Source organism: Hyperolius riggenbachi, chromosome 2 (genome assembly GCF_040937935.1).
Source record: "Hyperolius riggenbachi isolate aHypRig1 chromosome 2, aHypRig1.pri, whole genome shotgun sequence".
In the NCBI taxonomy this organism is placed as follows: Eukaryota; Metazoa; Chordata; class Amphibia; order Anura; family Hyperoliidae; genus Hyperolius; species Hyperolius riggenbachi.
In genome coordinates this window covers 372,274,629-372,288,568 of record NC_090647.1, presented here as the reverse complement: position 1 = coordinate 372,288,568, position 13,940 = coordinate 372,274,629, and the positions used below count along the sequence as shown (strand labels likewise).

The 13,940-nt window shown below is 41.3% G+C and overlaps 1 protein-coding gene across 1 annotated transcript in view; it reads left to right on the top strand.

Moving 5' to 3' along the window:
* CAPZA1 (capping actin protein of muscle Z-line subunit alpha 1) overlaps positions 1 to 13,940 on the top strand; it is a 120,553-nt gene that overhangs the window by 69,651 nt on the left and 36,962 nt on the right. The window contains exons 3-6 of the mRNA XM_068269734.1: positions 285 to 336; positions 8,172 to 8,235; positions 9,147 to 9,353; positions 12,028 to 12,107. Coding sequence (XP_068125835.1) covers positions 285 to 336; positions 8,172 to 8,235; positions 9,147 to 9,353; positions 12,028 to 12,107 — 403 coding nt within the window. The remainder of the gene's footprint in view (positions 1 to 284; positions 337 to 8,171; positions 8,236 to 9,146; positions 9,354 to 12,027; positions 12,108 to 13,940) is intronic.

The window sequence follows — 13,940 nt, the reverse complement described above, 5'->3', positions numbered from 1 at the left end:
TTGACTTTTTATGTTTTTGATTGAATTTGTTCCTATTTTTTATGCCACGTGGATCCAAGCTTTAAGACACTCCACAATGTATTGTACAACTTGTCACGGTTAAAATGATACCACATGTGCCACGTTTAGTAACAAACTGGTGGTGCACTCTACAAAACTACACTGGACATATATATATATATACACGTTGTGTTGTCATAAAGTAGTGAAGAATGTAAGGTTTTAAATATTTTTGTGCTATGCCATGGTATTTTTCTTATTTTCCCATTTTTGTGATGTTTCAGATGTCCGGTTACTGCTCAACAATGACAATCTGCTCAGGGAAGGAGCAGCTCAGTAAGTCTTGACATAAATACTGTGGTTAAAGACTAGAGCCTTATCAAATTCTATGCAGTTTGTTTGTCTCTGAAACAATTTGTGGATCCCATCATCATAATACAATCTAAGAAGTATACTCAGTTTCCATCTTCTGCTTATTTGTTTTGCCACTGATGTACTTCATAGAGCCTTCACAGTATACTGCTTTTACGCGCAGAGCATGTTGTTAATATAACTGTTAGATATACAATGCCAACCTACCATACTGTAAATTGCACAGGTGCAAGTTACAATCTTGTGTCTTTGGATAGCTGCTCCCTAGCCCTCATCTCTAGGAACTCCTCCATTTTCCCTCCCCTGGCTGCATATTCCACAGATCAACCTGCCCTTTGTAATTTTGCAAGAGACGTAGTCCATCATTTTGACTAAGGCCAATCAGATGTAAACAGACTCTTCAAAAGACAAAACACTAGGAAAGCAATGGGGCCAGACTCTGTCTCTGCGAAATGCTAGAAACTCTGTGCCGATCAATTAGCTCCTGTATTCAGACATATTCAAAGCATCTCTCAACTCTCAATTGTTCCGGCCTGTTTTAAAAGCTCAACCATTGTACCAATCCCAAAAAATTCAAAACCTACATGTTTAAATGATTACAGGCCTGTTGCCCTGACATTATTGGTCATGAAAGCATTCGAAAAACTGTTAATGGCTTATCTGAAATCTATCACAGATCCCCTGCTGGACTCTCTGCAATTTGCCTACAGGCCTAATACATCCGCAGATGATGCTGTGAACATGTGTATGCATTAAGTACTACAGCATCTAGACACCCCAGGAACCTACACCAGAATTTTATTTATAGATTACAGCTCTGCATTTAATACCATAATGCCATCTCTGCTACACAGCAAGCTCTCCCAGCTACACATACCTGAATCCATCTGCAAATGGATAACCGATTTCCTAACCGATAGGAGACAGCGTGTTAGACTTGGTAAACACACATCAAGCTCTCTGACCGTCAGTACTGGTGCACCCCAGGGCTGTGTGCTTTCCCCACTGCTCTACTCACTGTACACCACTGACTGCATCTCCACAGATCCATTTGTTAAGGTTCTGAAGCTTGCAGATGACACAACAGTAGTTGGTCTCAAACAAAACGGGGATGAGTCTGCATACAGGCATGTGGTGGGACAGCTTTCCTCCTGGTGCAGCAGCAACAACTAAGGGCAGCACGGTGGCGTAGTGGTTAGCTCTCTTGCCTTGCAGCGCTGGGTCCCTGGTTCGAATCCCAGTCAGGGCACTATCTGCAAAGAGTTTGAATGTTCTCTCCGTGTCTGCGTGGGTTTCCTCCGGGCACTCCGGTTTCCTCCCACATTCCAAAAACATACTGATAAGTTAATTGGCTCCCTCTAAAAATTGGCCCTAGACTACAGTACTTACACTACATAATATAGACATATGGCAATGGTAGGGATTAGATTGTGAGCTCCTTGAGGGACAGTTAGTGACAAGATATGTATATACTGTACAGCGCTGCGTAATATGTCGGCGCTATATAAATACTAAATAATAATAACTAAATGCTCTCAAAATAATGGAGATGATAATAGAATTTAGGAGATCCCTTCCCCCCCCCCCCCCCAGCACCTCCCCTTAACCATAAATGGATCCACAATAACCCAGGTAGTCATTCAAGTTTCTTGGGTCCACGATCTCACACAACCTAAAATGGGATAACAATATGGCCACTATTGTCAAGAAAGTGCAACAGAGGATGTACCATCTACGGCAGCTGAAAAGGTTTGGCCTACCTCAAAATTTAATGGTGCAGTTCTACACTGCAATTATTGAATCCGCCATAACATCCTCTGACTGTATGGTTCAGCTCCTGCTCAGCATTAGAAAAGGGGAGGCTGCAGCGCATCATCTGAACAGCGGAAAGGATAATTGGCTGTAGCTTACCTTCCCTGCAGGATCTTTACGCTAGCCGGTGCAGAAAGAGAGCAACCAAAATTACCTCTGACCGCTCTCACCCAGCTCAACCCATCTTCCAGCGCATGCCTTCAGGAGTAAGATTCCGGTCAATCGCTACCAAAACCTCCAGAAACAGCAACAGCTTTTTTTCCCTCAAGCGGTAGCCATACTTAATGCTGAACCACGTTAGAGCTGCTAGGACTTGATAGTAATCAGCTCAGAACTGTAAAGAAACAATTCTCACATTGCTTACTGCCACTATACTTGCATAAATGTCCTTGACTTGTAATATACACACTGTCTGTATATGCATGTAACAAAACCGACAACACCACACTCTTCTGCTGTTACCGAACAGGTTTTTGTGGATTGAAGCACATTTTTTTTCGGTAAATTGCCAAACTCCTACCGGACCTTAGAACATTTTTATGAACTAGCTTAAAAAAGTCTAAAATACCGAATAGAATTTTACTGACCTGATTTTATTGCACACCCCTTTATAAATCGAGGCTTAAGTCTTTGGGCGGGAGAGTTTTACTACAGGAATAAGCTATTAAAACTTTCCTTTTTTAACATAATTACCAAAACTTGCTTGATGATTGTGAACTTAGTAACATGGTGGGAGGCTGTAGCATCTGTTGCCTAGCATGAAAAACTACATCTTATGAGCAGTGAATGTAAAGCTGGCCATACACGCATCATTTTTTTTTTCTCAGATTGATTAAATCTGTTGGTCATTTGTGATGCAACAAGCCGTATAGATAATAATTTTGATTGCTTTGCAGCAGAAATTGATCAAAATAATCAGGCAAGATAGTAAATTTCAATCAGTCGGACACGGCGGAGGAGTAGTGAGAGATCGATGGCCTATAGCGTTGCCCTATTTAATAGATTTTCAATAGATTTCATGGTAAAATCATTTGAAACTCTGTGTGCAGTGTATGGGGGGTGTTAAATCATCTCTCTAATCCGAGTCAGATTGATCGGTTTGCCACATAAAGTGGCAATCTAAATGTGTATGGCGAGCTTAAACCAAAGTTTATTCTGTACAAAATTGCATTAAGAAGTGTAAAAGGTAAATAAGCCTAAAACTGTGTTGCGTACGGATATGTGATCAAAGTAACACACCTGTTTAACTCTGGAGCATGTAGAAATTGGATTACAAATAGAAGATATAACACACACACCCACACCCTGTGCGGCACAGGTTGCCGAGTATATACAACGCAAGGCATCTCCGTTCACTCTGTGCGGCACAGGTGGCCGTGCATATACAACGCAAGGCATCTGCATTCATAGTTACATAGTTATTTTGGTTGAAAAAAGACATACGTCCATCGAGTTCAACCAGTACAAAGTACAACTCCAGCCCGTCCCCCACATACCCCTGTTGATCCAGAGGAAGGCGAAAAAACCCCCACAAGGCATGGTCCAATTAGCCCCAAAAGGGAAAAATTCCTTCCTGACTCCAGATGGCAATCAGATAAAATCCCTGGATCAACATCATTAGGCATAACCTAGTAATTGTAGCCATGGATGTCTTTCAACGCAAGGAAAGCATCTAAGCCCCCTTTAAATGCAGGTATAGAGTTTGCCATAACGACTTCCTGTGGCAATGCATTCCACATCTTAATCACTCTTACTGTAAAGAACCCTTTCCTAAATAAATGGCTAAAACGTTTTTCCTCCATGCGCAGCTCATGTCCTCTAGTCCTTTGAGAAGGCCTAGAGACAAAAAGCTCATCCGCCAAGCTATTATATTGCCCTCTGATGTATTTATACATCTTAATTAGATCTCCTCTAAGGCGTCTTTTCTCTAGACTAAATAAACCCAGTTTATCTAACCTTTCTTGGTAAGCGAGACCTTCCATCCCACGTATCAATTTTGTAGCTCGTCTCTGCACCTGCTCTAAAACTGCAATATCTTTTTTGTAATGTGGTGCCCAGAACTGAATTCCATATTCCAGATGTGGCCTTACTAGAGAGTTAAACAGGGGCAATATTATGCTAGCATCTCGAGTTTTTATTTCCCTTTTAATGCATCCCAAAATTTTGTTCGCTTTAGCTGCAGCGGCTTGGCATTGAGTACGATTATTTAACTTGTTGTCGATGAGTACTCCTAAGTCCTTCTCCAAGTTTGATGTTCCCAACTGTATCCCATTTATTTTGTATGGTGCTAGACCATTGGTACGACCAAAATGCATGACTTTACATTTGTCAACATTGAATTTCATCTGCTATGTATGTGCCCATATAGCCATCCTATCCAGATCCTGTTGCAATATGACACTATCTTCCTGAGAGTTGATGATTCTGCACAATTTTGTATCATCTGCAAAAATAGCAACATTACTCACTACTGCATCTACTAGGTCATTAATAAATAAATTGAAGAGCACTGGACCCAGTACAGACCCCTGTGGGACCCCACTGCTAACAGTCTCCCATTTTGAGTACGATCCATTGACCACAACTCTTTGTTTTCTGTCCATTAGCCAGTTCCCTATCCATGCACAGAAACTCTTCCCCAGTCCTTGCATCCTCAACTTTTGCACCAGACTTCTGTGGGGAACAGTGTCGAAGGCCTTTGCAAAGTCCAAGTATATCACATCTACAGCATTCCCAATATCCATATTAGCATTCACTACCTCATAAAAGCTGAGCATGTTAGTCAAACAGGACCTGTCTTTAGTAAACCCATGTTTATGCTGAGAAATAAGATTATTTTCTACTATGAAGTCATGTATAGTATCTCTTAGTAACCCCTCAAATAGTTTGCATACAACTGATATTAAGCTTACAGGTCTATAATTTCCTGGATCAGATTGTTTGCCCTTCTTAAATAATGGGAAAACGTGGGCTGTACGCCAATCCACTGGGACTCTGCTAGTTGCAAGAGAGTCACAAAAGATAAGATAAAGGGGCTTAGCTATAACTGAACTTAATTTTCTTAGGACCCGAGGATGCATGCCATCCGGGCCAGGTGCCTTGTCTATTTTTAATTTATTTAGTCTTGCCTTTACTTCTTCCTGCGTTAAGTATTTAATATTACAGTTAGAAGATTGAGACTGTTCTGCCTCTGTAATTTGCAACAGTGCTGTTTCCTTTGTGAAGACAGAAGCAAAGAAAGCATTTAATAACTCTGCCTTACCTTGGTTATCCACCATTGAGTTCCCACCCTCATCCTTTAGGATTCCTATACAGTCAACCTTTCTTTTTTTAGAGTTGATGTACTTGTAAAACTTTTTTGGGTTAGATTTGATATCCCTAGCGATTTGATTTTCAGCTTCGATCTTTGCCAGCCTAATTTCTTTTTTACAATTTTTATTGCACTCCTTATATTTGCTTAGTGCAGCCTCAGTCCCCTCCTGTTTTTTAGGACCTTATAGGCATTCTTTTTCCTCTTCATTTTATCCCTAACCTTTCTATTCATCCATAGAGGCCTTTTTTTATTCCTAGACATTTTGTTTCCATATGGGATATACATACTACAATATTGATTGAGAATACGTTTAAAAGCTTGCCATTTCCCTTCAGTGTCCTTCCCTTGTAGTACATTATCCCAGTTCACCAAACTTAGTGCCTGCCTAATTTGATTGAACTTTGCTTTTCTAAAATTCATAGTTTTAGTGGTCCCGCTGCCCCGTGGCCTATCAGTCACCAGATCAAACGTTATCATGTTGTGATCACTATTTCCCAAATGTTCTTAAACCTGCACATTTGATACATTATCTGGTCTATTAGAAATGATCAGATCCAGTAACGCATTCCCCCTAGTTGGTTCCGTTACCATTTGAGTCAAGTAATTGTCCTGTAGTGCTGCCAGAAATCTGCTGCTTTTACCAGAATGGGTAGCCTCAATACCCCAGTCAATGTCTGGAAAGTTGACCTGTTGACCTGTGCGGCACAGGTGGCCGTGTATTTACAACGTAAGGCATCTGCGTTCACCCTGTGCGGCACAGGTGGCCGTGTATATACAACGCAAGGCATCTGCATTCACCCTGTGCGGCACAGGTGGCTGTGCATATACAACGCAAGGCATTTTCTTTTCACCCTGTGCGGCACAGGTGGCCGAGCATATACAATGCAAGGCATCTCCGTTCACCCTGTGCGGCACAGGTGGCCGTGTATGTACAACGCAAGGCATCTGCATTCACCCTGTGCGGCACAGGTGGCTGTGTATATACGACGCAAGGCATCTGCATTCACCCTGTTTGGCACAGGTGACCGGGCATATACAACGCAAGGCATTTCTGTTACTGTCTGTTGCGGTGCTGATACCACTTAATTACATGCAGTTGGACTAAAATGCTTGCTGCACTGCATTTACAGCAATGCATGCTGCAGTGCATTACATAAGTGGGAATGTCAAAGTGCAGTCTATGCATCTCTGATGTCCTTGCATATAGCACAATTTGTTTTGCTGAATTGTGTAATGCCTATAGTGTGAGCAAGGCCTAAGGAGGAGGTAATTATTACATACAGTAGGCAATGTGACATGAATACAGAATGGATAGCAAATGTTCACTGATGCAACAATTCAAAATTCAAATAACTGAACTATACTTAAAAGCAAACCTTTAAATGAGGAAGGGGGGGGGGGTGGTGGTTAGACACTTATTCAGTTCTTGCGGATCCTTCTCAAACCCAATACCCTCTTCATCTTCTGGCTCTGGACGAGTTCATCGGCATAAATCAATAATAATTATCTGGACTAGGCATGCTTGAGTAAGGTCCCTGCATGTCCAGTAGAAGGAAGCCATTTGTGCTCTGCGTTTTTTTCCTCCAGACACGGGCGCTTAGTTCTGCTGGGTATGCACACACCTTACTCAAGGATGCCAAGTTTAAATGCACTCGTCCCCGACTTTTGTCATATAGGTTTACAGGAACCCTGTGATTCAATAGGGGGATGTAGCCGAGGCAGCACAGGAGATTTGGGCGCCACCATAGACCGTAATATAAATTACAGCTGTAGTGGTGCACAGTGAGTAACTTGGGCGCCGTCAGAAGACGGAGATTAAAGCTGGATTGTCGCCATAAAAATCAAATTTCAACAGCAACTGGTCTGAGTGTATTAAGTGATAAAGATGCTAATCCTGCATTCAAAACTTACAAAAAAAATTTCTGCTGTTATGGTTTGGATTTATCACATACCTTAGGAGCACTGGCCCTTTAATTGCCATTGTCAAACAGTTGCTTGCTGGGGGATCTTTTTATCTCTAATATTTCTCCTCTTCCCTTTATTTCCCCCTCCTTCCTAATGACATAAGACAGTGCACTCCTAGTATAGACCTCAGTGGGAGTGTCTGAAGACTCTGAGATGAGGGCGGGTAACCAATAGACAATTGGCAAGAGGAGAAAAAAAAGAGGAAATGTCTGGATTAGCTTAATTCAAAGGTAACCAAGATGGAAACTGTCTAGAATAGGATTCTCTGCTTTTCCTTTATAACATTCATAGGAATCATAACGTGGACAGTGCAATACATCTGTTATGTAAGTAGAACTGGTATTTATCTGCTTATATATGTGTTATTTATTTATAGATTAACATGTATGTAACTTTAAGTTACTTTTAAAACACTGTAATTCATCCGCCAGTAATAACTGGCAGCTGAATTACATAATTCCCTACCATCCACGTCAACCTGGAGGGGGAATAGTAATGAAGCTGCCGGGACTTGTGCAGAAGCAGGGTAAGTCCATATATCGGCTGTATCCTGTGCCCAAGTCTCTTGGTGGCAATTTCATATCTTGTAGTAGGATCTGTAGTACTATTCATAGGATTCCTGCTACTGCAGTGTCTGAAAAAAACATTTCAGTTCAGGTACGCTTTAAGAAAGATACATAATATGGCAAATTTTCCCTTTCTTTCTCAGTGCATTTGCCCAGTACAACATGGATCAGTTTACTCCTGTAAGGATTGAAGGCTACGATGACCCGGTAAGAGTCACCTACACTTTGGAATAAGGTTTTCTAGAGGGAGAAAGTACTTAAACTTTGGATGAATCATCTGACCAGACTGTTTTGGTTAGCAATCTCAAGTCTGTTTCTTTCCTGACTGTCGGCAGAGTGAAGTCAAGGGGAAATAAAGCAGGCTAGTTGGAGAACTGAAATAAACATTACAAAATATTTTTGACCTTCAAAGCTTGACAAAACAACCTATGCGTTGTTGCTATGGAGAGGGGTGCAGTGCATGTAGGAGTGGTTTTGATCCAACACTGTCGGCAACACATTGGGGCTGCCACACACCCTAGAACCATCTAGCATATGTACAAAATTTTAGTTATCAACACCACCTGGAAGTAAAGTTGATCTCCGGCTTCGTCACACAGACCTCTTATAACAGGAGCAGTTGACCTTTCAAATGTAAGTAAAGTGAAGAAAATATTTAAAATTTTCAAAAATACAATTTGAGAAATACATTGCATTGTGGAATTCTTATTGCTTTGTTCAAACTAAGCAGGATGTCCAATCTAGCGATTTGTAAAAGCTACAGTAGTAGGCACACAAACTGCACGTGATACCCAACTTTATACCCATAAACCTGTCAGATGCAAAGTCAGATACTTAAAAAGTTAGTGCTTATACACACGCACTATTACTATTACTGCTAGCTACATGATTTATAAAAATAAAAAAAAGTGCTGCGCTGCCCCCTTGCCGCAACAATTGGAACGGCAAGGGGTTTAATATGGTCCACAACTTTCATAGTTTTTAACTCAAAGTATTTGAGATTGTGAGCACCTCTGAGGGACAGTTAAGTGACAAGACAATATACTCTGTACAGCACTGCAGAAGATGTCGGCGCTATATAAATGCTAAATAAAATATATGTATTATTTGACCTGTAGGTCCTTATCACTGAACATGGAGATTTGGGCAATGGAAGATTTTTAGATCCCCGGAATCGAATCGCATTTAAATTTGACCACCTAAGAAAAGATGCAAGTGATCCTCACCCTGATGATGGAGACACAAGTCTGAAGTCCTGGAGAGATGCCTGCGACAGTGCTTTACGAACATATGTGAAAGATCATTATCCCAGTGGCGTCTGCACTGTTAAGTATCTTTTCCATCTTTCCTGAAAGTAGATTTCATGTATTGTAATGTACAGTTAAACCATACTAGTATAATATAGTGAGTATAGGAGAGAGCAGCTCCTGTTAGTGGACACATGAAATGTAGTGTACCAGGATAGCACATTTTATTTTTAAACTGCAATGGCTGAAAGCTGAGAAATGGTGATTTTTTTTTCCTTCTTCCCTGTCAAATGCATATAAAATAATATAAGTCTTAGCATAAACTACTGCCCAATGAAAGCCTAGATTGTCCTGCAAAAAATAATATATATAGATCATTTCAGTGTGAGAATTAGCGATAGTTATTACCGAATGAATGGAAAGAGCTTTTGAGGGGAAAAAAACTGTGGTAGAGAAGTGCTTAAATACGAGCTGTTCACGGTCAATCTAGTACTCAGCGAAGAACAGACAAAAAAAAAGTCAGTTCTCAGCCCAAGTGGGAACATAGCCTGAGGCTTGGTTCACACGTATAAATCTGTACGTATCCAGTCTATCAGTTTTGGATCAGTTTTCTATCCGTTTTACTCACAGGATTGGATCTGTACATCTTTCAAGTGTGAACACGCCCATCACAAACTGATACAAAACTGACAGGACTGGACTGAAAATGTACACCTTTTATGTGTGAACGAAGCCATACAAAACTGATGCCAAATGTCAAAAACTGAGAGGACTGGATACCGTTTTATTTGTGATCCCGGGGCATGGCTGGGTGTATTCTAAAGCTTTGTGTAGCAGTGTGTCTGTGAGGTGATAATGCGCGTTGTATTTTCTCAAAGTGAGGAGTGGGGGTTAAGGTCCGTACACACGCCTGATCAAAGGCAACGACTGGTCCGTCGTCACCTACTGCTGGGCGTGTTTTCAGCAGACAGTACAGCGTGTGTACAGTCTGTCGGTGGACTGATGAGGCTGCGACAGACTGTACACACGCTGTACTGTCTGCTGAAAACACGCCCAGCAGGAGGTGACGACCGACCCGTCGTTGCCTTTGATCAAGCGTGTGTACGGACCTTTATGTTGGATTCTAAATGTCACTAGTAAAATTATATCAACAAGCTATGACATAATGAACAACAATATAGTACATCACTAATTTTAGCAGTAATCCATTCTCCCCTCATTCAGAGGTGTGTATGTGTGTATTTATGTATATACAATTTACACACATTATTCTGATTACCACAGTTTAGTGAATATACCCTTATGGCCACTGAACAAATGGCTAGACAAGAGAAGACACACTTTTCTCCTGGTGGAATCAAAGTGCCAAAGCTGCAGCCACTAGGGTGGGCTCTATAGGCAGTAGCGGTGCCAGGGGGTCTTGCCCAAGGTCTCCTCACTGAATAGGTGCTGGACTACTGAACAGGAAGAGCCAAAATTCAAATCCTGGTCTCCTGTGTCAGAGGCAGAGCCCTTAAAGGTAACCCAAGCTGAAAGGGCTATGGGGGCTGCCATATTGATTTCCTTGTAAACAATGCCAGTTGACTGGCAACCCTGTTGATCTTCTGGCATTAGTAGAATCAAAACCCTGGAACAAGCATATGGCTAATCCAGTAAAACCTGGTCTGCTGCATGCTTGTTCAGGGTCTATGGCTACAAGTATTAGAGACACCAGTTCAGGTGGACTGCCAGGCAACTGGTATTGTTTAAAAGGAAATAAATATGGCAGCCTCCATATCTCTCTTACCTTGGGTTCCCTTTAACCAGTACACGATCCAGCCACTGCTGGATGGCTACATTGATTCTTGAGTATGTGGAGGTTGAAGAACTACAGGTGCGTACACAATCACAATTATCCCTCAGTTCTGCAGGGCCTCAGTTCTGCACAGACTCAATGCTTAGCAACAGCTGAGTGATGATCTGTGCTTATGGGAGGTGAGACAACACTGCTGGGAACTTTCACTTTAAGTTAGGACAACTCTTTGGTAGCCGTATCCTGCACATCATTGATTTTCTGGGTAAATAGCCAATGATATGTCAACTATGCCATATGATAGAAATTTAAACACCAGTAACAGGTACATTGATGCTGTTGTTGCTCCAGAATTTTCAGCATAACAGCGATAATTCTGAATATTTTTTTTTATCAAACTATTGCCATTTACATGAAACAGGTTCTCAAATTTAAGGGCTCGTTTCCACTGTTGCGGTGCGGAATCGCATGGATTCCACCATGGACGAAATCTCATGCGGATGAGTTTCTGCATGCGGTTTTCCCCGCGATTTCGCATGCGATTTCGCATGGCTAAGAAGCAGGCGAATTTAACCATGTCACTGCCTGTGTAAATTTCCATAACATTACATGCGAAATTGCACGCGAAATTGCGGGGAAAAGCGCATGGCAAAGCTGCATGCGATTTTCCCTATTAAAAGCATTGCGGGTGATTCGCCCGCATTCCAGCCGCACGCAAAATCTGACGGCTCTGCCGTGCAGATTTCCCCCACACACCAAAACGCACCCGCACGACGCACAAGTGGAAACCATCCCATCCACTTGTATTGCCTATGCGAATCCGCATGTGGTGCTCGCATGCGGATTCGCTATAGTGGAAACGAGCCCTGAAGCTGCTTTTCCTTTTGCATGCAGTAATTGTGCAGTATTCATTGTATCCATTACAGTTCCTGCCACTGAAGCATGTGTTGTTTTCATCAGGTCTATGGAAAGACAATAGATGGACAGCAGACCATCATAGCTTGCATTGAGAGCCACCAGTTCCAGCCTAAGAACTTTTGGTATGTCTTGCCTATGTTTGTGGGTAATTTGCTTAATTGCATGTGTTATATACTTAAATGTTATGTATATTTGGGTTATGATGTGCTTCCATTTCAGATATTTTGTGAGCTAATCAGGCAACCGAGTGATGTCATATACTATGTGTAGTGGAATCCTTTTATAGGAAACGCCAAGGGACCGGGCAGAGTAGTTTACTATATCAGAAATTGTCATCCTAAAGCACATAAAGTATACTGTAGTACTGTATGTTCATTCAGTCAATAATTGGGAGTAATTTTTTTGTGGTTGAATTCAAACCCCAAACAGTACGGTTTTTAAAAAAGACAATTCAGACAAACTTATAAACACAATGCAATTTTCCGTCAAAACGAAGGGTTGAATTTCTGTTATGTCCTATCTGCCCCCGATTGAAAACGGGATCCATTTTCAGATTGGTACTGCACAAAATTGATCCAGTTCTTAGTCGGAAGCAGATTGGACATGCCGGAAATTGATTCGACCTATCGATCTGACAGAAAATTGCATTGTGTACACCAAGCTAGGTTTCACCAGTTGATGCAGTGGTGCACCGGCTGATACAGTCACACAGGTCCCTCAGTTCATCCATCAAACCCAGCCTGATTAAATGCCACCAGTGATCAATACATACAGTAAAAAAAAAAGTGACTGGGTCTCTACCTGGATAAATGCAGTTAGAGCACTGTTTTTTTTATTGCACCATAGTGATAAAACACAACGTTTTGGCCGATGGGCCTTTATCAAGTGTTACAGCACAAAGTCAATACTCACAAATATATAACACACCATGGATAAAAAAACACACCCAAAGGGGCGGGCACATATTTAAAGAACACTTGTCCAATTTCTTTTTTTTTTTTTAAAGGGGCAATACGCTTCATCCAAAAAATATTCATAAAAAGCATTTTAAATTGAATTCATTGTTCAGTCAATTTGCTAAAGTACTTAGCTTATTGATCCATCTATGTTCTCGTCTCAACAATGATATCTCTCCGTCCATTCCTTCTGCAATAATGACTTTTTCAAGAACGCACCAGCGTAGTTCACCAACCGTGTGATCACAATCGTAAAGTGTTTCCCTATGGGAGAGTCAAATTTCCTATTAGGATCATCATGGTATTTTCTATACAAACGGATGTTACATCGGTGTTCGTTGAGTCTCACACTCACCTCTCGGAAGTTTGTCCCACATAGCCCATCCCACAGGGGCATTTCAAAAAATAAATAACATTAGAAGTAACACAAGACATTTAATATTAATTTTATAGCCCCTGGTGGGATGTTTAATGTGGTCGCCTTTTATGATGCTGGAACAGTGTTGGCAATTTAAACAGGAAAAAGTTCCCATCTTTTTGGCAGGAAAGTCCTTTCCTGAACAACGTGCTTTTTAATATCAGCTTTCACTAGTTTATCTCGGAAAATTTTTCCTTTACGATAAACAAAAGACGGAGGGGAGGAGAATACCTTAGACAACAGAGGGTCAGCTTCAATAAGTTACCAATTTTCCAAAATCGTTTTTTTCACTAAATTAGCATGATTGTCATATGTAGAAATGAATTGTATTTTCCTGAAGTCCTGTACTCTAGTTCCCTTCTACCTGAGATCTTTCCTGTCCAATTGCGCAACCAATTGTGCCGTATCTTTCACTTCCTGTGTAGTGTAACCCCGTGCTGTAAAATTTTTGACAAGTTTCTCAGCTTGTTTAGCATAAGCAGCATCACTAGATGTGATGTGTCTTGCTCGACTAAATTGGCTCTTGGGAAGCCCCCGTATAAAGGATCGTGGATGGCAGCTCGTTGCCAATAAGGCATTAT